Source organism: Ornithorhynchus anatinus, chromosome 1 (assembly GCF_004115215.2).
Source record: "Ornithorhynchus anatinus isolate Pmale09 chromosome 1, mOrnAna1.pri.v4, whole genome shotgun sequence".
In the NCBI taxonomy this organism is placed as follows: Eukaryota; Metazoa; Chordata; class Mammalia; order Monotremata; family Ornithorhynchidae; genus Ornithorhynchus; species Ornithorhynchus anatinus.
Window position 1 is genome coordinate 134,885,045 of NC_041728.1, and position 27,200 is coordinate 134,912,244.

Genomic DNA, 27,200 nt, shown 5'->3' on the forward strand with positions numbered 1-27,200 from the left:
ATCCTGAGCCGCCTCTAGCGTGACTTAGTGGATAGAGCAAGTGCCTGGAAGTCAGAAGGCCCTGGGTTCTAATCCTGACTCTGCCACACGCCTACTGTGTGACCTGGGGCAAGTCACTTCACTTCTCTGGGCCTCAGTTAAAATAGGGATTAAGAGTGCGAGTCCCATGTGGGACAGGGACTGTGTCCAACCTGATTAGCTTGTGTTCCTCCCAGTGCTTAGACCAGTGTTTGGCACATAGAAAGCACTTAAAAAGTACTGCAAATATTATGAATATTAGTATTCCCATTCCCCCTTCCAGGTTCGCGCCTGGAGAGTTTGTCCTCTACCAGTCTCGGCTACGGGAGGGAGGGTCGTGCCTGGAGAGTTTCCAGTCCTCTACCAGTCTCGGCTATGGGAGGAAGGGTCAAGCAGAGCCCTGTCCATTCCATTCCTAGCTTGGCCAGTGGCTAGTGAGTGGCACGCCATCTGCTACAAGTCAAAACTCACCCGTGCTGGGCAACAGTGGCACGGGAGAGAATAGAGGGCGGAGACTCAAGTTTACCGCGTGGAAGGCAGCAATGGTAAAACACTTCTATATTTTTACCCAGAAAACTCTATGGATCCACTACCAGAACGACTGCAGATGGAGAGCGGGGCGTTCTGGGAGAGATGTGTCGGTGGTGTGTGTCACTATGGATGGGAAACGACTCAACGACATAAGACAAGCGAGTGTTACCCCAGCGGGACAGGGAAAAGTAGCTGCAGCTTGGTACCACTTCCTCAACATCTTGGGAAAACTGTGGTGACTGAAGCTGTTTACTGTTTTGCGTAAATCAATTATATTTAGTGAGTGCTTATAGTGTGCAGAGCACCGTATTAAGTGTTTGGAACGGTATAATATTCCAGAGTTGGTAGACAGGTTCTCTGTCCACCATGACTTCCAGTCTAGATAAATAAATTATGAATATGTGCATAACTGCTGTTTTCTTAGTGTTTTGTTTCATCTATCTTCATGTGTCTGTCACCAGTCCCCTCTCCCCCATTTTATTTTCAGACCGTGAGTCCCCTAGGAATGGGGACCAAGTCTAATTTCTATCTCTGTATTCTTTTCCAGTGTTTAGTACAGTGCTCTGCACAGGTAAGCACTTGGTAAATACCACTACTACTACTACTAATTGTAATAATTCAATTCAATCATATTTATTGAGCGCTCACTGTGGGCAGAGCACTGTACTAAGTGTTTGGGAGAGTACAAGGTACAATATAATGTGCTCACAATGAGCTTACAGTCTAGAGCGGGAGGCAGATATTTATTTAAATAAATAAATGACAGATTTGTACATAAGTACTGTGGGGCTGGGAGGAGGAATGAATAAAGGGAACGAGTCAGGGTGACGCAGAAGGGAGTGGGAGAAGAGGAAAAGGGGGCTTAGTCAGGGAAGGCCTCTTGGAGGAGATGGGCCTTCAGTAAAGTTTTAAAAAGGGGGGAGAATCATTGTCTGTTGGATTTGAGGAGGGAGGGCTTACCAGGCCAGAGGGAGGACGTGGACGAGGGGTTGGTGGCGAGATACATGGGATCGACGCGGAGTGAGAAGGTTTGCATTAGAGGAGCGAAGCGTGTGGGCTGGGTTGTAGTAGGAGAGTAATGAGGTGAGGCTGGAGGGGGCAAGGTAATGGAGAGCTTTAAAGTCAACGATGAGTAGTTTTTGTTTGATATGGAGGTGGATGGGCACCACTGGCGTTCCTTGAGGAGTGGGGAAAGATGGACAGAACCTTTTTTTAGAAAAATGATCTGGGCACCAGAGTGAAGTACGGACTGGAGTGGGGAGAGACAGGAGGCTGGGAAGTCACCAAGGAGGCTGATACAGTAATAACTGTGGTGTTGGTTAAGTGCTTACTATGTGTCAACCATTGTTCTATGTGTTGGGATAGATAGAAAAGGCCTCCCCAGACTAAGCCCCACTTTTCCTCATCTCCCACTCCCTTCTGCGTCACCCTGACTTGCTCCCTTTGCTATTCCTCCCTATCACCGCCCCACGGCACTTATGTACATATCTGTCATTTTATTTCTTTATATTGATGTCTGTTTATTGTATTGACGTCTTTCTCCCCCCACGCTAGACTGTGACCTCAGTGTGGGCAGGGATTGTCCCTCTCTATTGCTGTATTGTACTTTCCCAAGTGCTCAGTACAGTGCTCTGCACACAGTAAGCGCTCCATAAATACGACCGAATGAACAAATGGATGAATAGAGGACAATCAAAGTATGAGGGACACTATCGAATAATCCCCATTTTGCAGATGAAGGAACGGAGCCCCACGGCAGGTAAGTGGCAGAGCGGGGGTTAGAACCCAGGGCTCCTGACTCTCGGGCCCGCGTTCTTTCCGTGAGGCCGCAATGCTTGGGCACGACTCCTCCTCGGCCAGCCACGTAGCGACCCCACGCTGACGGAGCCACATACCATACCTGCAGTCCGTGCCCATCCACAGTGGTGGTATTGAATTTGAAGGTCTGGCAGCAGGTGTCGTCCGGGCTGGTGCTGGCTGGGGAGTCACTATCGGATTTCCTAGGGTGAGACTGTCTGTCCTGGGAGAAAGGAAACACCGGCATTCCGTTCAAACCAACACCGTCCAAGATGATTCAGACGGAGCTAAGGGCAGGGGGACAGCTTTCTTTGCAGTGGGGCCTTCTGCCACATAATAATCAGAACAATGGTAATAATAACAGTGGTATTTCTTAAGTGCTTACTATGTGCCAAGCCCTGTTCTAAGCAAAGGGATGGATGCAAGGTAATAATAATAATAATAATAATTGTGGTATTTATGTCACTTAACTTCTCTGTGCCTCAGTTACCTCATCTGTAAAATGAGGATGAAGACTGTGAGCCCTACGTGGGACAACCTGATTACCTTGTATCTACCCCAGTGCTTAGAACAGTGCTTGGCACATAGTAAGCGCTTAAATACCAACATTATTATTGTTATTATTATTATGTGCTTTCTATATGCCAGGCACGGTACTAAACCTTGATAGATAGGAGCTAATCAGGTTGGACATAGTCCCTGTCCCACATGGGGCTCACGGTCTTGATCCCCATTTTACAGATGAGGGAACCGAGGTTTAGAGGAAGTGAAATGACTTGCCCAAGGTCACACAGCAGACACGTGGCAGAGCCAGGATTAAAACTCACATCTTCTGACCCCTAGACCCACACTCTTTCCACTAGGCCACACTGCTTCTCCTAAGTCCTCTGATTTCTGCATAGGATTCTCGGAACTGTCCTGACGCTCGTCTTCTTCTCTTTCCAGACACTGGCTGGGGGATTCGAGGGGGAGGAGGGAGTTTCTGAGATCGCTAGCATCACGGACCACTGACGGGTCTACCTTCTCTGACATCATTAACACCCTGAGCCCCATGGGGGACAGGGACTGTGTCCAACCTGATTAACTTGTACCCAACTCCAGCGTTCAGTACAGTGCCCGGCACACAGTAAGCGCTTAACAAAAAGCAATTATCATTACTATGATTATTATCATTACCAGGAAATCAGGTTGACTGTGGGGAGGGACGTTCCTGTCCAACACTCTCTTAACTCTGAATAAAGGTTCGTTCGGAGGCAGACGCCGGTGCCCCTCACCCGATACGGGCGTCGTTCCCCTGGGGTTGATTCTCCCAGAAACTCAGAGGGTCATCCTTGCTCCTGCCCCAAATTTGAGTTATCCAATCCTCTATGGAGGGGCAGAGGCAGAAGCAGAATTTTCACTCCTCCTCACATTGATCAGAGTTTCCTTTCCCCCATCCTCCCCTCTCCCTGTCCTAGGAAGCGGATTTTGTCTCCAAGTTGGTAGGGGCTGGGGAGTCCTCATCACTCTCACAGTAGTGACGAAGGCTTGATGAACCCCTGCTTCCTAGGCACCTTGATCCTCTCCCACGCTGCCCCTCCGTCCCCACTCAAAGAGAGTCTGTCCGGTCACAGAGGAGGCTCAGGTGTGGTGATGCAACTTTCCAAATCTTAACCACCTCGACGTGTTCCTCCATAGATTTGTCAGTCGGTCAATCAAATTTATTGAGCGCTCACTGTTCATTTATTCATTCAGTCGCAGCGAGCGCTTACTGTGTGCAAAGCGATTGGGAGAGGACAATAACAACAAACAGACCCATTCCCGTCCACAAGGAGCAAAACGGGTCTAGAGGACTGTCATCAGCAACCGCGAACTCCCTCGGCTGGCTGAGAGGGGCCTGGAAGTGACATTGAGGGAGGGTAGCCTGCCCGGATGATGGAAATGCTGAGCGACGCCATCGTAGCTTTTGAAAGATAAAACCGAGATTCCAAAACCTCTCCGGAAATACCGGGCGAACTGCGAGGCACTCACCAGGACGACGGGGCATATGGAGGAAGGCAGTAGAATGTGGTCCTTGAGGTGTCCGCCGTCACACTCCGGCTTCATGTGGGAGGCGCATTTGTTGTGAAGCTAGAGGGTGAGAGAGTGAGAGAGAGAGAGTGAGAAAGTGTGAGGGAGGGAGAGAGAGAGAGAGAGCATCAGAGAACAAGACAAGGAGAGAGGAAGGAATGAGCAAGAGAGAGGGAGCAAGCGATGGAGAGGGAGGGAGGGGAACAGAGAGTGAGTGAGAGAGAGAGAGAGTGAGGGAGGGAGGGAAAGTGAGAAAGTGTGAGGGAGGGAGAGAACATCAGAGAGAACAAGACAGGGAGAGAGGAAGGGATGAGCAAGAGAGAGGGAGCAAGCGATGGAGAGACAGGGAGGGGAAGAGAAAGAGAGTGAGAGAGGGAGGGAGGGAGAGAGGGAGAAAGTGTGAGGGAGGGAGAGGGAGAGAACATCAGAGAGAACAAGACAGGGAGAGAGGAAGAGAATGAGCAAGAGAGAGAGGAAGAGAGAAAGGGAAAAAGGTGGAGAGGGGGGAGAGAGAGAGGGAAAGAGAGGAAGAGAGAGAGTCTTCAAGAGGCTGAGCCAATTTTTGCCAGTTTGCCAATTTTTCCCCACCCCCTATCTCCCGTACATTTCCAAGGCTGGCCAGATAGGCAGCCCAGCCCTCAAGCTCTGCTCCTCTAGCACCAGCTTACCTAGGGCAGGCAGGGACTGTCTCTATCTGTTACCGATTTGTACATTCCAAGCACTTAGTACAGTGCTCTGCACATAGTAAGCGCTCAATAAATACTATTGAATGAATGAATGAATGAATACTGGGCCCCGATTTCATCTATCTCGCCGCCGACCCACTTCTCATGTCCTCCATTGAGCTCCCTCGCCCTCCACATCCACCAGGCCTCCACTCTCTCCACCTTCAAAGCATTTCTAAGGTCAAATGTCCTCCAAGAGGCCTTCCCTGACTCAGCTGTTTTCCTCAGCTCCCTCTCCCTTCTGCATCATCTAAGCATTTGGATCTGTGACCTTTGAACATTTGATATTCACCCCAGCCCCATCCCCATAGCACTTATTCATTCAATAGTATTTACTGAGCACTTACTATGTGCAGAGCACTGTACTAAGCGCTTGGAATGTACAGATCGGCAACAGATAGAGACAGTCCCTGCCCTTCGACGGGCTTACAGTCTAATCGGGGGAGACGGACAGACGAGAACAATGGCAGTAAATAGAGTCAAGGGGAAGAACATCTCCTTAAAACAATAGCAAATAAACAGAATCAGGGTGATGTACATCTCATTAAACAAAATAAATAGGGTGATGAAGATATAGACAGTTGAGAGGATGAGTACAGTGCTGAGGGGAGGGGACGGGAGAGGGGGAGGAGCAGAGGGAAAGGGGGGAAATGCACTTAATGTGCATTAAATATTATAAATCACTTTTTTATTTATATAACTGTCTCCCCCTCTAGACTATAAGCTCACTATGGGCAGGGAACATGTCTGCTAATTCTATTATATTGTACTCTCCCAATGGGTTAGAACGGTGCTCTGCACGTAGTAAGCACTCAATAAATTTCATCGATCGATTGGTTGCCCAAGGTTGTCAGCAGCAGAAGGACAGCAGGATGGCTATGGGTGGGCTTTGGACCCCAGTGACATCTGCTCAAGGGACTGCAGACATTTGCTACAAATTCTCTGCTCAAGCTGGGCCCACGAATAAAAAGGGTTGGATGAAATATTTCTTCGATTTGTCTAGTGTGGATGAAGCCGTGGCATGTTCTTAGGCAAGTTACTAAGTAGCGTGACAGGCATGTGACCTAGTGGATAGAACACGAGCCTGGTAGTCAGAAGGACCTGGGTTCTAATGGTGGCTCTGCCACTTGCCTGCTGTGTGACCCTGGCCAAGTCACTTAACTTCTCTGTGCCTCAGATACCTCAACTGTAAAATGGGGTTAAGACTGTGAACCCCATATGGGACATGGACCGTGTCCAAACTGACTGACGGAAGCAGTGGGCTTGGGAGTCAGCGGTCGTGGGTTCTAATCCCGCTCTGACACTTGCCTGTTGTGTGACTTTGGGCAAGTCGCTTCACTTGTCTGTCCCTCAGTTACCTCATCTCTAAAATGGGGGTTGGGACTTGATGTGGGACAACCTGATTACCTTGTATCTACCCCAGCACTTAGAACAGTGCTTGGCACATACTGAGTGTTTAACAAATACCATCATTATTATTATTATTATTGTTGTTGTCTACATTAGCACTTAACACAGTGCCTGACACATACTAAGTCCTTACTTCAAAAAAGTTACTTTACTTCTTTATACCTTAGTTTCTCTAGTTTAACATAAACTCACAGGTCCAAATGCAGCCATAGATCTGGGAGGGATATGGCCAGAGGTTCGGGGAGGGGAGACATCCCATGACTATCAGAAATATCCCACAATTATTATTATTATTATTAGTTGGGTTGGGTTCTGATGGTGGCTCTGCCACTCGCCTGCTGTGTGACCCTGGGCAAGTCACTTAACTTCTCTGTGCCTCAGATACCTCAACTGTAAAATGTTTTTGCTGCCAAAAAAAGTTACTTTACTTCTTCATACCTTAGTTTCTCTACTGTAACATAAACTCATAGGTCCATATGCACCCATAGATCTGGGAGGGATTTGGCCATAGGTTGGGGGTGGGGAGGCATCCCATGACTATCAGAAATAACCCACGATTATTATTATTATTAGTTGGGTTGGAGCAGAAAGTTGAGTGGAAGCAGATAATGCCATTGGCTTTTCACAAGACTCATGATTTCCTGTCACCTGATTGATTCAGGAGGCATCACCGGGAAAAGGATAATAATAATTGTTAAGCACTTACTTGGCGCAAAGCACCGTGGTAGAGTCACGATAACCAGGTGAGACACAGTCCTTAGCAATCAAAGAGGTAGGGAGGACAACTATTTCATCCCCATTTTGCAGATGAGGAAATGGAGGCCTCTACAAGTGACTTGCCCAAGGTCACCCAGCAGGCAAGTGGTGGAGCTAGGATGAGAACCCAGGCCTCCTATCTTCCAGTCCCCTGCTCCACCTGTGAGGCTCTGCTGCTTTTCAGGTGAAGTAAGCAGAGGGGGTATGGGCTAACCCCAGAGGCCTCATCATGGGTCACTCTGGCCCAGAGAGCATTCAGGCACTCTCCTGGTGGCCCACTGGATAGCCCTCCCTTGTCTGGAGCCTGTGGGAGAGACTTATTCGTTGTTGTTGTCTTATCCTGTCGAGTCGGGTCCTACCCATAGCGACGCCATGGACACAGCTCTCCCAGAACGCCCCACCTCCATCCGCGATCGTTCGGGTAGTGTCTCCGCAGACTTTTCTCGGTAAAAATACAGAAGAGGTTTACCACTGCCTCCTTAATAATAATAATAATAATGTTGGTATTTGTTAAGCGCTTACTATGTGCAGAGCACTGTTCTAAGCGCTGGGGTAGACACAGGGGAATCAGGTTGTCCCACGTGAGGCTCACAGTCTTCATCCCCGTTTTAGTAAATCTGAGTCTCCACCCTCGACTCTCTCCCGCGCCGATGCTGGCCGGCACAGGTGAGTTTTGACTTGTAGCAGACGGCCTTCCACTCGCTAGCCACTGGCCAAGCTAGGAATGGAATGGACAGGCCTCTGCTTGACTCTCCCTCCCATAGCTGAGACTGGTAGAGGACTGGAAGCTCTCCAGGCATGACCCTGAGAGGAAAGGTTCACTACCAACCGCTAAATCTACTTAGATCCTTCTCCTTGGTCAAAAAAAAAGACCCTTAAATAGTCCAACCCCATTCAAGATACCAACTCACCGTGATTTGGCACCATACACAGTGTAGCCCAGTAATACCCTGGTAGCATTTGATACTTTTGTGGCACCGGTCGCATTTAACTGGGGAGTTTCCTTCAACCCACGCGTGCTGCATCACCTGCGGACAGAAAGAGAACGAGACCAGGGGAGAACCATCGGAACGAGAACCAGGATCCCCGGGTTGTAGGAAGAGGCCCTGACGGAGCTTGCTTTTTTAAAAAAATATAGTATTTGATAATAATTATGGTATTTGTTAAGTACCAGGCACTCTACTAAGCGCTGGGGTAGGATACGAGCAAATCGGGTTGGACGTATTCCCTGTCCCACGTGGGGCTCGCAGTCTCAAGCCCGATTTTACAGATGAGGTAACAGGCACAGAGAAGTGAAGTGACTTGCCCAAGGTCACACAGCAGACAAGTGGCATAGGAGGGATTAGAAACCATGACCTTCTTACTCCCAGGCCCGTGTTCTATCCACTACACCAAGCACTTATTAGGTGCCAAGAACTGTACCAAGTGGTGGGGTGGATGCAAGATCACCAGATAGGACATAATCCATGTTCCACCCAGGGTTCACAGCTTTAGTCCCCATTTTACAGATGAGGAAACTGAGGCCCAGAGAAGTGAAGTGACTTGCCCAAGGTCACACAGCAGACATGTGGCACAGCCGGATTAGGACCCACATCCTCTGACTCCCAAGATGGTGCTCTTTCCACAAGGTCACGCTGCTTCTTAATAGCCACCGAGGACCCACCCATTAGGCCTCTGGGCCACGAGCCCAATATCCACGGGCCCCTCCGAGCCTTGACGCGCGAATGAAGTCGGACGGACAATCACGTATGCCACTTTGGCTTTTCCGCGTCTGTTGTTCAATTTGAAAGAAAGCTGGCGGGAACAGACTCGGAATCCAAGGGGTGAGAACCTTCTTCCTTCTCCATTCCATCGAGTTCAGCTTCCCGGAGGAGGTGGGCTTATACAATAATGCTAATGCTACCTGTGGTATTTGTTAAGCACTCACTATGTGCCAGGCACTGTACTGAGTGTGGCGGTGGATCTAAGCAAATTGGGTTGGACACAGTCCCTGTCCCAGGTGGGGCTCCCAGGCTCAATCCCCATTTTACAGATGAGGGAACCGAGGGACAGTGAAATGAAATGACTTGCCCAAGGCCACGCAGCGGATAAGTGGCGGAGTCGGGATTAAAACCCATGACCTTCTGAGTCCTGGGCCCGGGCTCTATCCACTAGGCCATGCTGCTTATTTAAGGTGGATTCTGAAGGGGGGCAGGAAGGATCACTGGAAGCAGGTAGTTATCAGGGCCCGAGGTGGAAGGTGCTGTAGGTGGGGGGACGGGAAGGGGTGAGTTACCCTCCCTCACCTTTAAAACACGTTCGTGTCGAAGGGGTCCCTCGGTACCACCCATCTCCAAAGGGTGAACTCTCTTGAGGAACATGAGTCAACTCTCCCCGTCAAACCAAACAGAAAACAACTACTTTCGAAACCATCGCACTAGGGGTTCCGGTCAACACTGGGTGAGAGGACTAGAGCTTTCCTGTGGAGAATTTTCAAAACAAAGGGAGGTAGCTCTCTTCCTGACAGGGTTGAGCGGTCGTCCTGCCTGCGACCGAGGGGATGGACTCGGTGACCTCTCGACGTCCCCTTCCCGCCCAGGGATGATCTGATTTGTGCCATGCCACAGTTACAAATCCACAAGGGCCTGCATTCATCTCCTGTCATCTGGTGGGGACTTAGGACTAAAATAAAAGATCTAAAAAAAGCCCCCGTGCCTTTCACTCCCACCCGATCCTCCCCCATGGTTTTTGGTGTCACAGTATCTCAGGCAGGTTGCCAGAATTTCACTCCACATCCTCTGCGAGTTGTCCTGCAGAACCACCACCAGATTGACACGCTTCCTAATTGCCTTTCCTGACCTTTGATCCTCCCCCACGCCCCCACCTCATGAGGTAAAGTAAAGAAAATGGGAACCCGAGGTTCTGCTTACGTTGGTGTTCTTTTTGGATTTCACATAAGTGCTGATGCATGCTGCGATCTCTTTGGATACACACCTCTCGTGGACTGTATATTTACAAACTAGAGAGAGGAGAGAGGGACAGTTGCCATGAGTTATCTCTCTGGGGGTGTGACAGAGCAAATCTAGAGTTTAGGGGTGGATGTTAAGAGAAGTTCATATGGAAAAAAGCTTGGTATTATTTGGCTGAAATACACACAGTCACTCACAGTCCCCATAGCGGTAATAACGTTTAATGAACTTTGGGCCAAGCACTGAAGTAAGCTCAGGGAAAAAAGTAAACATGGATGAGAATTTAGACATGGCCTCTGGCCCTCAGGAGGCTTACAGTGCAGGAATAGAAGTCGGGGGAGGGTTGGTGACGGAAGGAAAAAGATGAAACAATAAAAAAGAAAAAAACAATAAAAGAGAAAAAAAGTTTCAAGGGCAATGGGTACTGGGCCTAAAGTTCCAGTGTGTGACTCATTCTTCCTAAACACCCTCCACCTCCCTCTGTGCATAATCACTGAAGCAGAACACATCCACCACAAAGACATTCTTCCCCCTGGGTGAGGAATCACCTCACCCACTGCAATATATTGTGTTATCCATGTGTATTGGCACAAGCCAGTACTCCCAGGGCTCGGGCAGAAATCAAGCCAACCCTAAAAGAAATCAGGCTCCGGGAAAATATGAACTTTAAATGGGAAGCGTGAGTTCGGAGCTCCGGTCATTCAGAGATATTAATTCTCGTCTTGGGCAGGGGCATGGGAATTCTAGGGAATGCCCTTACCCACACCCGTCTCCCACCCTGGAGTACTGGATTAGCGCCAGGTTCATTAGACATTTCATTAGACATTTAGGGGCCCTGAAAAGGTGCGGTCAAGTCATGAGGTGTGTGAAACCCCTCTGGATGGCCCTCTGTTTTTAGGGTCCCGGTAGGCTTTGTTAAAGCCCAGACAACGTACCAGGCACAGTCGGAGAGAGGGGGTCTCTCCAAGCTGTGGAAATGCCACCATTTTGAATGAACAGAAAGCCCAAGAGGCAGGGAAGACCTGGAAGAGAATGGCAATAGACCCCATGGACTTGGGAAGAGGGAGAGTAATGATATAATAATAACAGTACTCGTTAAGCACTTACTACGTATCAAGCACTGTTCTAAGTGCTAGGGTAGAGACAAGTTAATCAGGTTGGACACAGTTCCTGTCCTACCGGGGGCTCACACTTTTAATCCCCATTTGACAGATAAGGGAACTCAGGCCCAGAGCAGTGAAGCGACTTGACCAAGGTTGCACACCAGACATAATAATAATGATAATTATGGTATTTGTTAAACCCTTACTATGTGCAAGGCACTGTACTAAGTGCTGGGGTGCATACAAGCTAATGGGGTTGGATAGAGTCCCTGTCCCACGTAGGGCTCACAGTCTCAATCCCTATTTTATAGACGAGGTGACAGAGGGCCAGAAAAGTGAAGCGACTCGTCCAAAGTCACACAGGAGACAAGTGGCGGAGCCGGGATCAGAACCCAGTCCTTCGACTCCCAGGCCCGTGCCCTGTCCACTGAGCCACGCTGCTCCTCTTCGGCGGCTGGGAGGAATCAACAACCCCTCGACTCTAAGCCAGGGTTCTCCAGGTGGAAGATGACCAGCAGTAGGGAGAGGGCGGAACGAGTGAGAAAGGCTCAGTATTATACTCACATGAGCAGCAGAGGCCCTGTTTCCGGACTCCCAGAAGCATCGTGCGACAGAAGTTGCAGTAGGCCGGCTTCTTGAAGTGCTTCAGTCTCCAAGCGTGCTGCCCGTCATCCTTCACATTCTGCAGAGGCAAGGAAAGCAGGGGCCGGTGAGACCCCCGGCCCGCAAACCCGGCCCGCCGGAAGCTGACGGCCAACGCCGTTAAAGCTCATCTCCTCCAAGAGGCCTTCCCAGACTGCGTTCCCCTTTTCCCTCTGCTCCCTCTACCCACCCCCCCTTCACCTCTCCGGGGCTAAACCGTCTTCTCCCCCCTTTCCCTCTGCTCCTCCCCCTCTCCCGTCCCCTCCCCCCAGCACTGTACTCGTCCGCTCAACTGTCTATATCTTCATCACCCTACTTATTTTGTTTAAAGAGATGTACATCACCCTGATTCTATTTATTTGCTATTGTTTTAATGAGATGTTCTTCCCCTTGACTCTATTTATTGCCATCGTTCTCGTCTGTCCGTCTCCCCCGATTAGACTGTGAGCCCGTCAAAGGGCAGGGACTGTCTCTGTTCCTGATTTGTACATTCCAAGTGCTTAGTACAGTGCTCTCCACATAGTAAGTGCCCAATAAATACTACTGAATGAACGCCAACCCTCCATCCTGAACGACCCTGCTCAGGTGGCGGGAGCCACCGGGACGGGACACTTAATCACTTCACCTCTCTGGATCTCGGTTCCCTCATCTGCGGAATGGGGATTCCATATCTGTGCTTCCTCCTACTTGGACCGTGAGCCCCATGTGGGACCTGATTATCTCCAATCTACCCTGGAGCTTAGTACAGGTCTTGACACATAGTAAGCGCTTAACAAATACCACAGTTCAGTCAGTCGTATCTGTACTGTTTGGGAGAGTACAGTATGGCGTAATGGTTAGAGCACGGGCCTGGGAGTCAGAAGGTCGTGGGTTCGAATTCCGGCTCTGCTGTGTGACCTTGGGCAAGTCGCTTTACTTCTCTGGGCCTCAGTTACCTCATCTGGAAAAGGGGGATTGAGACTGTGAGCCCCATGTGGGACAGGGACTGCGTCCAACCCGAATTGCTTGTATCTACCCTAGCAATTAGTACAATGCCTGGCACATAGTAAATGCTTAACAAATCTATTAATGTTGGTATTTGTTGAGCGCTTACTAGGTGCAGAGCACTGTTCTAAGCGCTGGGGTAGATACAGGGTCATAAGGTTGTCCCACGTGAGGCTCACAGTTAATCCCCATTTTACAGATGAGGTAACTGAGGCACAGAGAAGTGAAGTGACTTGCCCACAGTCACACAGCTGCCAAGTGGCAGAGCCAGAATTCGAACCCATGACCTCTGATTCCCAAGCCTGGGCTCTTTCCACTCAACCACGCTGCTTCTCTATGATAATTATTATTATTATTATTAATAAATAGACACATTCCCTGCTCACGAGATTACAGTCTATTATTATCATTATTATCATTGATCTGTCAGGAAAAACCCAAATGACTTTAGGATCTTGGTTTAAATGGATCCTAACAGATCATCCTTTCTCTTTGTTGGCCCAAAGAGTGTCCTTGCTGTCACAGGGAAACAAAACTTTTTATTTATTTTTTTTTCTTCCAGGAAGCCTCCTCTGATTAATTCACAACACCCCAGCCTCATCGAGCCAGCACTCACCCTGCGTACTGATGTACCCTTTTCCTAACCTCAGCACTCATGTTTCTACCCAAATTTGAATGTATTTAATATTGGTATTTAAGCGCTTACTATGTGCAGAGCACTGTTCCAAGCGCTGGGGTAGATGCGGGGTAATCAGGTTGTCCCACATGGGGCTCACAAGCTCAATCCCCATTTTACAGATGAGGTAACTGAGGTACAGAGAAGTGAAGTGACTTGCCCAATTTGCACGTTGCACTCTAATGTACATGCACTATTTCCTGCTATTGATCACATTCAGGGTCACGGTTACCGCACTGAGTGCTGGGGTAGATTCAAGATAATCATGGGTCTTGTGGCCTAAGTACGAGGGAGAACAGATACTGAATGCCTATTTGGCAGATGAGGGAACTGAGGCACAGGGTTGTGAAATGACTTGGCCGAGATCATGCAACAGGTAAGTGGCAGAGTCAGGATTAGAACCCAGGTTTCCTGACTCCCAGGCCTGTGCTCCTTCCACTAGGCCACAGCTGCTTCTCCTTGTATTTGCCCTGCATCCCCCAGTCTAGGTAATAATAATAATAATAATACTATGGCATTTGTTAAGCTACAGAAGCAGCGTGGCTCAGTGGAAAAGAGCACGGGCTTGGGAGTCAGAGGTCATGGGTTCCAATCCCCACTCTGCCACTTGTCAGCTGTGTGACTGTGGGCAAGTCACTTCACTTCTCTCTGTCTCAGTTACCTCATCTGTAAAATGGGGATTAAGACTTTGAACCTCACATGGGACAACCTGATGACCCTGTATCTACCCCAGCACTTAGAACAGTGCTCCGCACATAGTAAGCACTTAAATACCAACATTATTATTATTAAGCTCTTGCTACATGCCAAGCACTGTTCTAAGCGCTGGAAGATACAAGATAATCAGGTTGTCCCACATGGGGCTCACAATCTTAATCCCCATTTTACAGATGAGGCAACTGAGGCACAGAGAAGTTAAATAACTAGCCCAAGATCATACAGCAGACAAGTGGCGGCGCCGGGATTAGAACCCACGTCTTTTGACTCCCAAGCCCGGGCTTTTCATCACTAGGCCATGCTGCTAGATGATCCCTTTTCCCTTCTTCATTTGCTGTTGGTTAATGAAGGGGACAAACTACAGTTGCAGTTTTTTTCTTCCTGAGAGCTCAAGACGCTTTCCACACAACACATAGAGGATGGCAATTCATTCATTCAATCACTGAGTGCTTACTGTGTGCAGAGCACTGTACCGTGCGTTTGGAAGAGTACAATATAACAATAAACAGACACATTCCTTGCCCACAACAAGCTTACAATGGTCTAGAGGACTCAGCACATCTCCCTTGACGTCATCCAGCTCTGGGGAGGTCTGGGACTAGATTAATGTTGGTATTTGTTAAGCACCTATCATGTGCAGAGCACTGTTCTAAGCACTGAGGGAGATTCAGGGTGATCAGGTTGCCCCATGTGAGGCTCACAGTCTTAATCCCCATTTTACAGATGAGGTAAATGAGGCACAGAGAAGTGAAGTGACTTGCCCACAGTCACACAGCTGACAAGTGGCAGAGCTGGGATTCGAACCCATGACCTCTGGCTCCCAAGCCCAGGCTCTCTCCACTGAGCCACGCTGCTTCTCATTTTAGTTCCCTGTGACTCAATTCTCTCACCTGTAAAATGGAGATTGAAACTGTGAGCCCCACGTGGTAGAGGGACTGTGTCCAACCCGATTTGCTTATATCCACCCCAGCGCTTAGTACAGTACCTGGCACACAGTAAGTGCTTACCTAATACCATAATTATTATTATTATTCATTTTTTCATTCATTCGATCACATTTTTTGAGCACTTACTGTGTGCAAAGCTCTGTACTAAGCACTTGGGAGAATACAATCTAACCACAGACTTCTTTTTACCCACAATGAGCTCACAGTCTAGATAACAAGCTCACAGTTTAGTAGTTATCATTATTATTATTCACTTCTCTGCACCTCAGTGACCTCACCTGTAAAATGGGATTAAGATTGCAAGCCCCACGTGAGACATGGACTGTGTCTAACCCGATTAGCTTGTAACTACCCCAGCGCTTAGTACAGTCCCTGGCAAATAGTAAGTGCTTAATAAATATCACCTAGGGGAAAAAAAAAAAGGAAGGACTCTCTGTCTAACCTATATTTAAAGATGTCCCGGGCTGGAGATTCCACAGCCTCCCTCGATAGCCTGTTTCAACACTGAGTCACCCTTACAGTCAAGATAGTCAGGCTTACGGATAAGAGAATCCTCCCTCGGTGCAATTTAAGTCCATTTCCTCTCGTTCGGTAACTTAAGAGCGGCCTCTCATATTCTCGCGACCTGGGGATTTGTATTTCTGACCAAGTTTCTGATTTGTAGAAGGATCAATTTTCCACCCATTAGCGAGGAAATCAAATTAGAGCTAAGCAGATGGAGAATGTTGCCAGTCTCGCTCTCAGGGGGCATCAGCTGAATGAAAATCGTTCTCCTCTCCAACGTTTACATTTATTTCAAATGCCTGCGGAGTCGGCGTAAGTGCAGTCACGACAATTAGCACTCGCCCCTCGGCCTCAGGTCTCACCAGCCTTTGTTTCTACCGAGGCCAAACTAGAACCCGTCCCCGGGTCTAGAGAAAATAGGGCTGAGGCAATTTGAAAATGATCTGACCGGCCAGGGTGGTAGTAATGGCCATCTGGGGGGCTGTTGGTGAGTTTGGGATGTGTGTGGGTGAGTGGAGGTGGGCAGGGAGTAGGTGAGTGGAGGTGGGGTTGGCAACCCAAGCGGGACAAATGCAAATCTTGCGGCTGTCTGGAATCTGGGCAGGCCTAAACATTTTTCCCCCAGCTACCGGATTTGTAAGGCTATATTCCTGTCCAGGCTCAGGGAATTTGACGAATCATGTTCTTAATCTACCTGGAAATGGGAAAGGTCTCTCTCTTCAGGATTCTAGTTTCTGAGACTGCTCGCCGCACAGAGACGGACTCTGGAGGAAATTTTCAGAGAACCGGAGATAAGCCAGTGTCAGGGCTCGTTAGTGTCTTGCCATACTCGAAGCTCAATTTATTAAGCACTTACTAATGCTTAGAACTCTGTACTAAGCACTTGGGAGAGTACAATACAATGGAGTCGGTAGATTCGTTCCCTCCCCACAAGTCATATTATATCATATCTGTAACATTTATTTATATTAATGTCTGTCTTCCCTTCTAGACTATGAGCTTACTGTGGGCAGCTTGTTGTTCCATTGCACTCTCCCAAGCGCTCAGTACGGTGCTTTGCACACGGTAAGCGCTCAGTAAATAGGATTGGACTGAATTGAATTCACAGATGTAATGTTCACACTAGGCAACTTCCATCAAAGTCATCTAACCCACGAGGAGTCCCGGGAAGGATCCTGAATTGAATGGGTCTAGATCTGTTCTTTGAGTAAGATTTTTTTTTTAGTGTCTCAACATGTATTTTGGGCAATGTCCAGAATGGATAACTGAAATACAACTGAAATTCACCAGATATTCAAAGACTGTTTTAGCCGGTAGCATCAGCACGGGCCCGGGAGTCAGAAGGATCTGGGCTCCAATCCCGGCTCCCCCACTTGTCCGTTGTGTGACCTTGGGGAAGTCATTTCACTTCTCTGGGCATCAGTTACCTCTTCTGTAAAATGGGGATTAAGACTCTGGGACTGTGTCCAACCCTATTATCTTATATCTACCCTAGGGCTTAGAACAGTGCCTGGCACAGACTAAGTGATTAACAAATACTACTATTATTATTATTATTATTACCTTCCCTACCAAATCTTCCAGCAAGGCTGCTAACTAGTAGTCAGGCTAACTAGTCATTAATTCTTTTCCTCTTCCGGTCCTGACCCACACTCTGATGGAATTGCTAAAACAGAGTAAAATGGTCAAAAAGTGGACCGAGGCTGGATAATGCCCTTCTGAATATTTGAGAAGGTCACAGATAAAAGGCACCTAATTCACAGTTGGTATTAGCTGTAGTGGAAAATGGCTTAATCAACCACTTTGGTGGAAATGTATTAGAGAAGCAGCATGGTGTAGTGCATAGACCAAGGGCCTGGGAGTCGGAAGGTCATGAGTTCTAATCCTGGCTCTTCCCCTTGTCTGCTCTGTGACCTTGGGCAAGTCACTTCACTTTTCTGAGCCTCAGTTACCTCATCTGGAAAATGGGGATTGAGACTGTGAGCCCCACATGGGGCAGGGACTGTGTCCAACCTGAATTGTTTAAACCCACCCCAGCGCTTAGTACAGTGCCTGGTACATAGTAAGCGCTTAACAACTACCGCTTAACAACTACCATTATTATTATTATTATATGATACATAAATCCAAGAAGAATATCGTTTTCAGAAACTCTGTTATAGTGTACTTTCCCAAGTGCTTAACACAGTGCTCTGCGCACATTAAAATGCTCTTAATGATGCTGCTGATATTCAGTCAATTAATCAAATTTACTTAATAAATTTTTATTTTTTAATTTAATTTTAATAATTAATTCGATTAATTGACTGAATATCAGCAGCATCATTAACAGCATTTTACTGAGGGCCAACTAAGGTGTAGAGCCCTGAACTTGAGTTTTGTAAAAGACCATAATCCCTACCCTCGATGGGTTTACAATCTCAGGGGACGGAAAGTAAACGCAAATTGATGAATAGGCCATAGTTCAGAGCAAGAGAACAGATTGTAATAGAGACAAGCGAATGCATCAATAATAAAGAAGCAGATAAAGATGAGTTCTGATACGGCAAGCCTTGGGAGGAGGTAGAGGGATTAGTCAGGAAATGCCTCCTGGAAGAAATGACTTTCAGGGAAGGCTTTGAGAGGACGGAAATGGCTTTGGTGAAGCTTGAGGTGGGGGAAGGATGTTTCAAGAGGCGGGGGAAGCCATGAGCCATAGGTCAGAGGCGATAGGGACAGGTGGAGATTTACTAGGGAATAGTGATGAGTAGAAAAGCCCCTCCCGCTTTTCACACTCTCTCACAAACATATACACACACACACAAAACCCCCTCACCCACTGCCCCCCTCCATCTCTTGCCTCTAATGACCTGGCCTCGTACTTTATTGAGAAAATTGAAACCATCAGGCGTGATCTCCCTAAAATCTCACCTGCTCCTTTCCAGTTTCTCCCTCCTCCTGCCCCTTTGGCGATTCTCCCATCTTTTCCAGCAGTATCTCAAGAGGAGATTCCCTCCTCCCTTCAAAATCCACCTCCTCCATCTTCACCTCTAACCCCCAACTTTCACACCTTACCTTTCGTCTCCTTTCTTCCCTCCCTGACTGCTACCTTCAATTGTTCACTCTCCCCTGACTTCTTCCCTACTGCTTTCAAACATGCCCATGTCTCCCCATCCTAAAAAAACACCCTCCCTTGACCCCACAGCTCCCCTCCAGTTATCGCCCCATCTCCCTCTTACAATTTCTCTCCAAACTCCTTGAGCAAGTTGTCTATACCTGCTGTCTCCATTTCCTCTCTTCCAATTCTCTTTCACCCCCTCCAATCTGGCTCCCTTCACTCAACAGAAGCTGTCCTAGGGTCACCAATGACCTTCTTCTTGCCAAATTCAACGGCCTCCACTCCATCCTAAATCCTCCTCGACCACTCAGCACCCTGTGACGCTGTTGACCACCCTCCGCTCTTGGAAACATTATCCAACCTTGGCTTCACTGCTTCTGTCCTCTCTTTTTTTTCCTATCTCTTTCGCTGCTCATTCTCAGTCTCTTTCACGGACTCTTCCTCTGTCTCCTACCATCTAACCGTGGGAGTCTCTCAAGGCTCAGTCTGGGGTCCCCTTGTATTCTCCATTTACACCCATTCTCTTGGAGAACTCATTTGCTCAAATGGCTTTCAACCACCTATGCAGAGGATTTTCAAATCTCCCTCTCCAGCCCTGATCTCTCTCCTTCTCTGCAGTCTCACATTTCCTTTCTGCCTTCAGGACATCTCTATTTGGATGTCCCACCAACACTGCAAACATAACATGTCCAAAACAGAACTTCTCATCTTTCCACAAAACCTTGTCCTTTCCCTGACTTTCCCATCATCGCACCACTAACCTCCCCGCCTCACAAGCCCGTAACAATGGGGAAGGTCTCGACTCGGCTCACTCGTTCAACCCACATATTCGGTCTAGTACCAAATCCTGTCAGTTCGGCCTTCATAACATCATACAAATCTTTTTCTTCTTCATCCAAACCGCTACCATGCCTATCCAAGCCCTTATCCTATCATGCCATGATTACTGCATCAGCCTCTTTGCAGACCTCCCACCTTCCTGTTTCTCCCCATTCCGGTCCATACTTCATTCACTCTGCCGCCCGAGTCATTTTTCTAAAAAAACGTTCAGGCCATGTCTTCCCATGCCCCAAGAACCTCCAGCGGTTGCCCATCAACCTCCGTATCAAACGGAAATTCCTTCCCATACGCTTTTAAGCACTCAGTCACCTTGCCCTCGCCTACCTTACCTCCCTGATTTCCTACTTCAACCCAGTCCACTCAGGTCGCTCCTCCAAAGTCAAGTTACTCTCTGTATCTGGATCTCATCTATCTCGCCGCCGACCCCTCACCCACATCCTGCCTCTGGCCTGGAACTCCCTCCCTCTTCACATCCGACAGACGATCATTCTCTCCACCTTCAAAGCCTTATTAAAAGTACCTCTCCCCCAAGACGCCTTCTCCGACTAAGCTGTTATTTCCTCTTCTCCCAGCCCCTTCTGCGTCACCCTTGCACCTGGATTCGCACACGTCACTCATCCGACCCTCAGCCCCACAGATCCACAATTTATTTATTTATGTCTGACCTTTCCATCTAGGATGTAAGCTCACTGTGGACAGGGAATGTGTCCACCAACTCTGTTACACTGCACTCTCCCAAGCACATACTACAGTGCTCTGCACACATCAGAGCCGAGAAGAATGAGACGTTGAGAAGCAGCATGGTCTAGTGGGTAGAGCACAGACCTGGGAGTCAGAAGGACGGGAGTTCAAATCACTACTCTGCCACTTGTCTGTTGTATGACCTTGGGCAACTCACTTAACTTCTCTATGCCTCAGTTCCCTCACCTATAAAATGCGGATTAAGACTGTGAGCCCTATGTGGGACAAGGTCTCTCTCCAACCCTATTAGCTTGTATCCACCCCAGCGCTTAGAAGAGTGCCTGATATGTGTATATCTATGCATCCGATATCTATGTATCTGAGCTCCAACCTCAAACTTGGCTAATAATAATAATAATAACGTTGGTATTTGTTAAGCGCTTACTATGTGCAGAGAACTGTTCTAAGCGCTGGGGTAAATACAGGGTCATCAGGTTGTCCCACGTGAGGCTCACAGTTAATCCCCATTTTACAGATGAGGTAACGGAGGCACAGAGAAGTGAAGTGACTTGCCCACAGTCACACAGCTGCCAAGTGGCAGAGCCGGAATTCGAACCCATGACCTCTGACTCCCAAGCCCAGGCTCTTTCCACTGAGAGCTTTCCTCTTTCCGCTGCTTCTCTAAGGCCCGAAGAGACGACTGTCATTTGATTATAGAATGTTTTTCCGGTTCCAGTCATTCCGTGGACCGGACCATTAACTTATGACTTGGACACGCTCAGTTCTTCTTAGCTCTGTTGCCTTCTTCACCTATCATTCTACGTTCTGCTTTTAGGAGGACAATGGGAACACTCCGAGATCTTGAACAAATAGTGCTCTTGAACATCCGTTTTCCTTAGGAGTTAGGCAGATCAATCGCAGTCTGTCCTCCTAGTTTACCTAACAATGTCTCTTTCGCGTGTTAGCGATTTAAGAGGGAAGTCAACCCTGAAAATTTGGCAGTAGTACAACACTCATCTTTTTTAGGCTGTGGTGCCATCCTGTGGCAATCTTGTTTCTGGCCACTAAGATAACTTGTATTTGCTTGTTCTATTGTGACTAATTTTTCTTGGACAACCCCGGATGTTTTGTGTGAATAGTATTCCTTACCTAGCCCCCCCCGGCTTTTTAAAAGACAGTACCACTCACTCACTCTCTCCTCCTCTCTCTGTCTACATATATATTTAAGAATAATATTGTTGGCATTTGCTAAGTGCTTACTATGTACAGAGCACTGTTCTAAGCACTGGGGTAATGATAATAATGTTGGTATTTGTTAAGCGCTTACTATGTGCCGAACACTGCTCTAAGCGCTGGGGTAGATACGGGGTAATCAGGTCGTCCCACGTGAGGTTCACAGTCTTAATCCCCATTTTACACATGAGGTCACTGAGGCCCAGAGAAGCGAAGTGACTTGCCCACAGTCACACAGCGGACAAGTGGCAGAGTCGGGATTCGAACCCACGATCTCCGATTCCCCAGCCCGGGGTCCTTCCACTGAGCCATGCTGCTTCTCTAATTATTATTATTACTGACAATAATAATAATAATAATGGTATTGGTTAAGTGCTTATTCTGTGCCAGGCACTGAACTAAGAACAGGGGCAGATCATGTTGGACACGGTCCCAGTCCTGCAGGGCTCACAGTCTTAATCCCCATTTTACAGATGAGGTAACTGAGGTAGAGAGAAGTGAAATGACTTACACAGGGTCACACAACAGACAATTGGCAGAGCTGGGACTAGAACCCATGACCTTCAGATTCCCAGGCCCATGGTCTATCCACTATGTCATGTTGCTTCTCACACATACCATATACATAGTAATAATAAAATAATAATGGTATTTGTTAGTGCTTTGCACATAGTAAGCGCTGGGGTTGATACAAGGTAATCAGGTTGCCCCACGTGGGGCTCACAGTCTTAATCCCCATTTTAACAGATGAGGTCACTGAGGCACAGAGACGTTAAGTGACTTCCCCAAAGGCATACAGCTAAGTGGTGGAGCCGGGATTAGAACCCATGACCTCTGACTCCCAAGCCTGTGCTCTTGCCACTGAGCCACGCTGCCCATCACATATATGTGGGTGTGTGCATGTGTGTGCATGTACGTGTGTGTGTATACATATATACATAGATTTAGAGTATATATATATACTCTATAGGATCAGCTGTGTGCCTTTGGGCAAGTCACTTAACATCTCTGTATTATATATATACACATATATATATATATATAATCTAAACATTATATACACATATATATATATAATCTAAACATAATAACAGCATTTCCAACCTGATCCTCCAAATTCTGAGACCCCAAAACGATATGAGTGGTAAGAGAATTCTAAGACAATCGAATTCAGTGCTGCCTACGGCAAAATTAAGAACTAAGATTAGTCTACCTTTTACCCAGATCATTTAAATTGTAAACTGAATAGGCTCTATGCTATTTGTTCCATATCTGGAAAAAATTCTTCCCGGTCCCGGGTGAATGGATGAGCAGCTATCTATAAGGAGGACTGAGCATCCGATAAGCCCTGTCGGTGGCCGAAACTTCTTTCTGACTCAGTCCAGAGCTGAAAATGTTCTCTGAGAGCAGAATATCTTTGGATATCAATGGAGATTCAGACTGCAGTAGAGGACAAGGGCTACCCGGGGTCCGAGGATTTTTTCCAGTGTCCTGGGCACATTCTTTGGAAGAAATCAGAACCAGTGGAGTTTGCACAATCAAGGAGAGACGCCATCCTTGGCCTAAGCTCTCCCATAAACAGAGGAAAAGGGAAAGGGAGAAATGATTATTCCTATTGCCAGGTTCATTCATTCATTCAATAGTATTTATTGAGCGCTTGCTATGTACAGAGCAGTGTACTAAGTGCTTGGAATGATACAATTCGGCAACAGATAGAGACAATCCCTGCCCATTGACGGGCTTAGAAGCGCTCACACTGTAAGCTCTTTCTAGATTGTAAGCTCATTGTGAGTAGAGAAGCAGCATGGAGTAGTGGTTAGACCACAGGCCTGGGAGACAGAAGGTCCTAGATTCTAATCCCAGTCTGCCACTTGTCTGTTGGGACACCTTGGGCAAATCACTCTGTGCCTCAGCTATCTCATCCGTGAAATGGGGATTGAGACGTGAGCCCCATGTGCCTCAATAAATACAATATCTGTAATGTATTTATATTATATCCATAATTCATTTATTTGTGTATTTATATTATTTATGTTGTTTATTTGCTTATATTAATGTCTGTCTCTATTATATCTGTAGTTTATTTGTTTATCTATATTAATGTCTGTCTCCCCCTCTAGACTGTGAGCTTGTTGTGGACAGGGAATGTATCTGTTGCTGTATTACACTCTCCCAAGCGCTTAGTACAGTATAATATATGATTGAATGAATGACTGAGTGAAAGACAGGGACTGTGTCCAACTCGATTCGCTTATTTCCGCCCCAGTGCCTGGCACATAATAAGTGCTTAACAAATAATCAATGAATCAATTGTACTTTCCCAAATGCTTAGTACAGGGCTCTACAAATAGTAAGTGCTCAATAAATACAGTTGATTGATTGAGTGATTATTTGTTAAGCGCTTACTCTTTGATGATGATGATGGTATTTGTTAAGCGCTTACTATGTGCAGAGCACTGTTCTAAGCGCTGGGGTAGACACAGGAGAATCAGCTTGTCCCACGTGGGGCTCACAGTCTTAATCCCCATTTTACAGATGAGGTAACCGAGGCACAGAGAAGTGAAGTGACTTGCCCACAGTCACACAGCTGACAAGTGGCCGAGCAGGGATTCGAACCCATGACCTCTGACTCCAGAGCCCGGGCTCTTTCCACTGAGCCACGCTGCTTCTCAGAGCCTTGGACTAAGCACTTGGGAAAGTACATCGTAACAGTATAACAGACACATTCCTAGTTGGGAAATCAATGCTGTGGTACCTGCTGAAGGCCTGATATCAATGGAATCAGCTAATTTTCCAATGCACTAACACTATCTTCCTTTCTTCCCCCCCTCATGGTATTTATCACAGTTATTATCATTATTATCATTAATAATGTGGCTCCTAAGTGCTTAGTACAGTGCTCTGCATGCAGTAAGCGCTCAATAAATATGACTGACTGAAGCTGCCCAGGATCACCAGCATGAGAGGAATCTTGAGCAGCATCAGGCACCCAGCAGATGAAGCAAGACTCTGAGGCCAGATCCTAGAAGTCCAGAATGAAGTTCAGAGCGAACAGTGGACCGGCTGCTCTGTAAATTTTTTATATGGTATTTGTTAAGCGCTTATGTGCCAGGCACCGTACAAAACTGTCCTTCCTGTTCAGGCCTCCCACTGCTTCCTTCCCGCCCTCCCCAACTCTCCTCCATCCCTGGGGCAGCTTGGGGGACCGTTGAGGCGAGCAGCTAAAATCATCCACGGTGTCTTCAGTTCTTAGCCGTCAGAGTGGCCTGACTTTACTGGATCTTCCCGGGCGACGTCTTAGGGCAAGCAACTTAGGTCATGGGCAGATATCCAGATCATTCCAGGATCCTTAACTTAAAACCTAGAATCCCATGACCCCAGATGCCTTAGAGACCCATTCGCTGCACTAAAGATTATCTCATCTAGGGGAATCACCCGAGTGGCATAATATTTTCAAGCCCGGCGTGGAGGTCGGTGACACCGGCCAGCCTCCCAGCAACTACAGATCTGCTCTGTGGTCCACCCTCCCCTTCGATGCTGACCCCAGTAAGGCTCACTTACCGTCTCCATTCCCAGTAGGACCAGTAAAGGGATGGTGGTCATGCCCCCCCGAATCCATTCTTCCAGAGTAACGGTCCCATCGTGGTCAAAATCAATTTCCTCCATCATCTCCTTCAAAATCTACAAAGAGCACAAGAGCACGGGAATCACCGGGTACCCCCCACCAACCTCACACGCACACACCCGATGGGCCTGGGAGTCAGAAGTTTTCTAATCCCAGTTCCGCTGTTCGTCTGCTGGGTGACCTTGGGCAAGTCACTCCACTTCTCTATGATTCAGTTACCTTATCTGGTAAATGGGGATTGAGGCTGTGAGCCCCACATGGGACAGGGACTATATCCAACTCGGTTCGCTTGTATCCACCCCGGAGCTTAGCCCAGTGCCTGAAACATACTAAGCACTTAACATATACCGTCATTATCATTATTACTCCAGGCCTTCGGCTTCTTGTTTCTACTCCGGTTCTTGGCACGTTGTAAGGGCTTAACGAATGCCACAGTTATCATTAACGTGCTGCCAAAGATTGGGGAACAGGTTGTACTCAGAGCCCTCGATGCTCCATGGAAGAAGGAAAAACACAGTTCCAAAATAATCTGAGTAACAAGTTTTGTTTTCATGCTATTGGCACTGGCATGTGTTTCCTGTTCCTCAGAAGATCAACGGATCCTGTTGTTCATAAGTCAAAAAGCTCGGTGACTTCAAGACGGCCTTCTCTAGGCTAATTTGGTGTTACTAATGGGTGAGTAAACTTCTGAAGATGAAGGGGTGGGGAGGGCCAAATGGGAAAACCAATTCTATTTTCAGCCAGATTGTTCCCATTAATATCCTCGAGCAAAAGGATATCGGCAGAACTGCTTCTAAAAAGAAGATCTCTAGTGTTAGCCAACAGATGATTTTTCTCCCCACCTTTTACGCTTTATTGAGGGCACATCTCCTCCAAAAGGGCTTCCCTAAGGCCTCATTTCCTTTTCTCCCACTCCCTTCTGTATTGCCTGATTTGTACCCTTTATTCACCTCCTTCCTTCAGTCCCACAATACTTACGTACATAGCTGTGACGTTTATTTATATGAATGTGTCACCCCCTCTAGTCTGTAAGCTCAGGGAATATGCCTGCTATATTATCATGTTGTACTCTCCCAAGCGCTTAATGCAGGGCTCTGCATACAGTGAGTGTTCAATAAATACAATTGACTGATTGATTGATTGATTATCTGGTAAATGTCAGGACTGTTAGTCCTGTCCTTGCTGAAGGTTTAGGTGGGGTCAGATCTCCTGGGATGTGGGAGGTTCAAGTCTTCCTTAGGCTGGAGGAAGCATCTTCCAGTTTGGAACGGAAATCTCTAGTCCAGAAGGTGGGAGGAAGTGGTGGAAGGAAACCTTGCTTCCCTTATCTTTCCCGACTTCTTTCATGAAAAAGCAGGTGCTCTCCCCAAAATGACGATGATGATGGTATTTGTTAAGCGCTTATGCGACAAGCACCGTTCTAAGCACTGGGGAAGATACAAGTTAACCAGGTTGGACACAGTCTCTGGCCCCTATTGGGCTCACATCTTAATCCCCATTTTTTTTTTTACAAATGAGGTAACTGAGGGCCAGAGAAGTGAAGAGACTTGCCCAAAGTCACACAGCAGACAAGTGGTGGAGCTGGGATTGGAACTCATGACCTTCTGAGTCCAAGGCCCTTGCTCTAACCACTATCTTATGCTGCTTCTCCTAACTGGGATGAAGTGGTCACCCAAATAACAAAAGGAAGTCAACACGGGGGAAGCAGTGAAGTCTGGTGGAAAGCACACTGGCCTGGGAGTCAGAAGACCTGGGTTGTTTTTTTCTATGGTATTTGTCATGCACTTACTATGTGCTAGGCACTGCAGTAAGCACTGGGATACAAGCTAATCAAGTTGAACACAGTCCCTGTCTGACACGGGGCTCACAGTCTTAATCCCCGTGTTTACAGATGAGGGAACTGAGGCACAGAGAAGT

At 47.5% G+C, this 27,200-nt stretch overlaps 1 protein-coding gene and 1 non-coding gene across 3 annotated transcripts in view; both read right to left on the minus strand.

Moving 5' to 3' along the window:
- The window catches only part of DGKG (diacylglycerol kinase gamma), a 340,544-nt gene that overhangs the window by 203,051 nt on the left and 110,293 nt on the right, over positions 1-27,200 (minus strand). The window contains exons 10-15 of one of the 2 annotated variants that reach the window (XM_029061465.1): positions 25,220-25,339; positions 11,902-12,019; positions 10,196-10,284; positions 8,198-8,314; positions 4,357-4,455; positions 2,450-2,569 (exon numbers count right to left, since the gene is read on the minus strand). In XM_029061465.1, coding sequence (XP_028917298.1) covers positions 2,450-2,569; positions 4,357-4,455; positions 8,198-8,314; positions 10,196-10,284; positions 11,902-12,019; positions 25,220-25,339 — 663 coding nt within the window. Of the gene's footprint in view, positions 1-2,449; positions 2,570-4,356; positions 4,456-8,197; positions 8,315-8,949; positions 9,051-10,195; positions 10,285-11,901; positions 12,020-25,219; positions 25,340-27,200 lie in introns of those variants that run through there. The other variant, XM_029061482.2, reaches the window with a different exon arrangement.
- LOC114817750 lies at positions 7,963-8,100 on the minus strand. Its single transcript, XR_003765612.1, has one exon. It is a non-coding gene; the product is annotated as a small nucleolar RNA SNORA7 (small nucleolar RNA).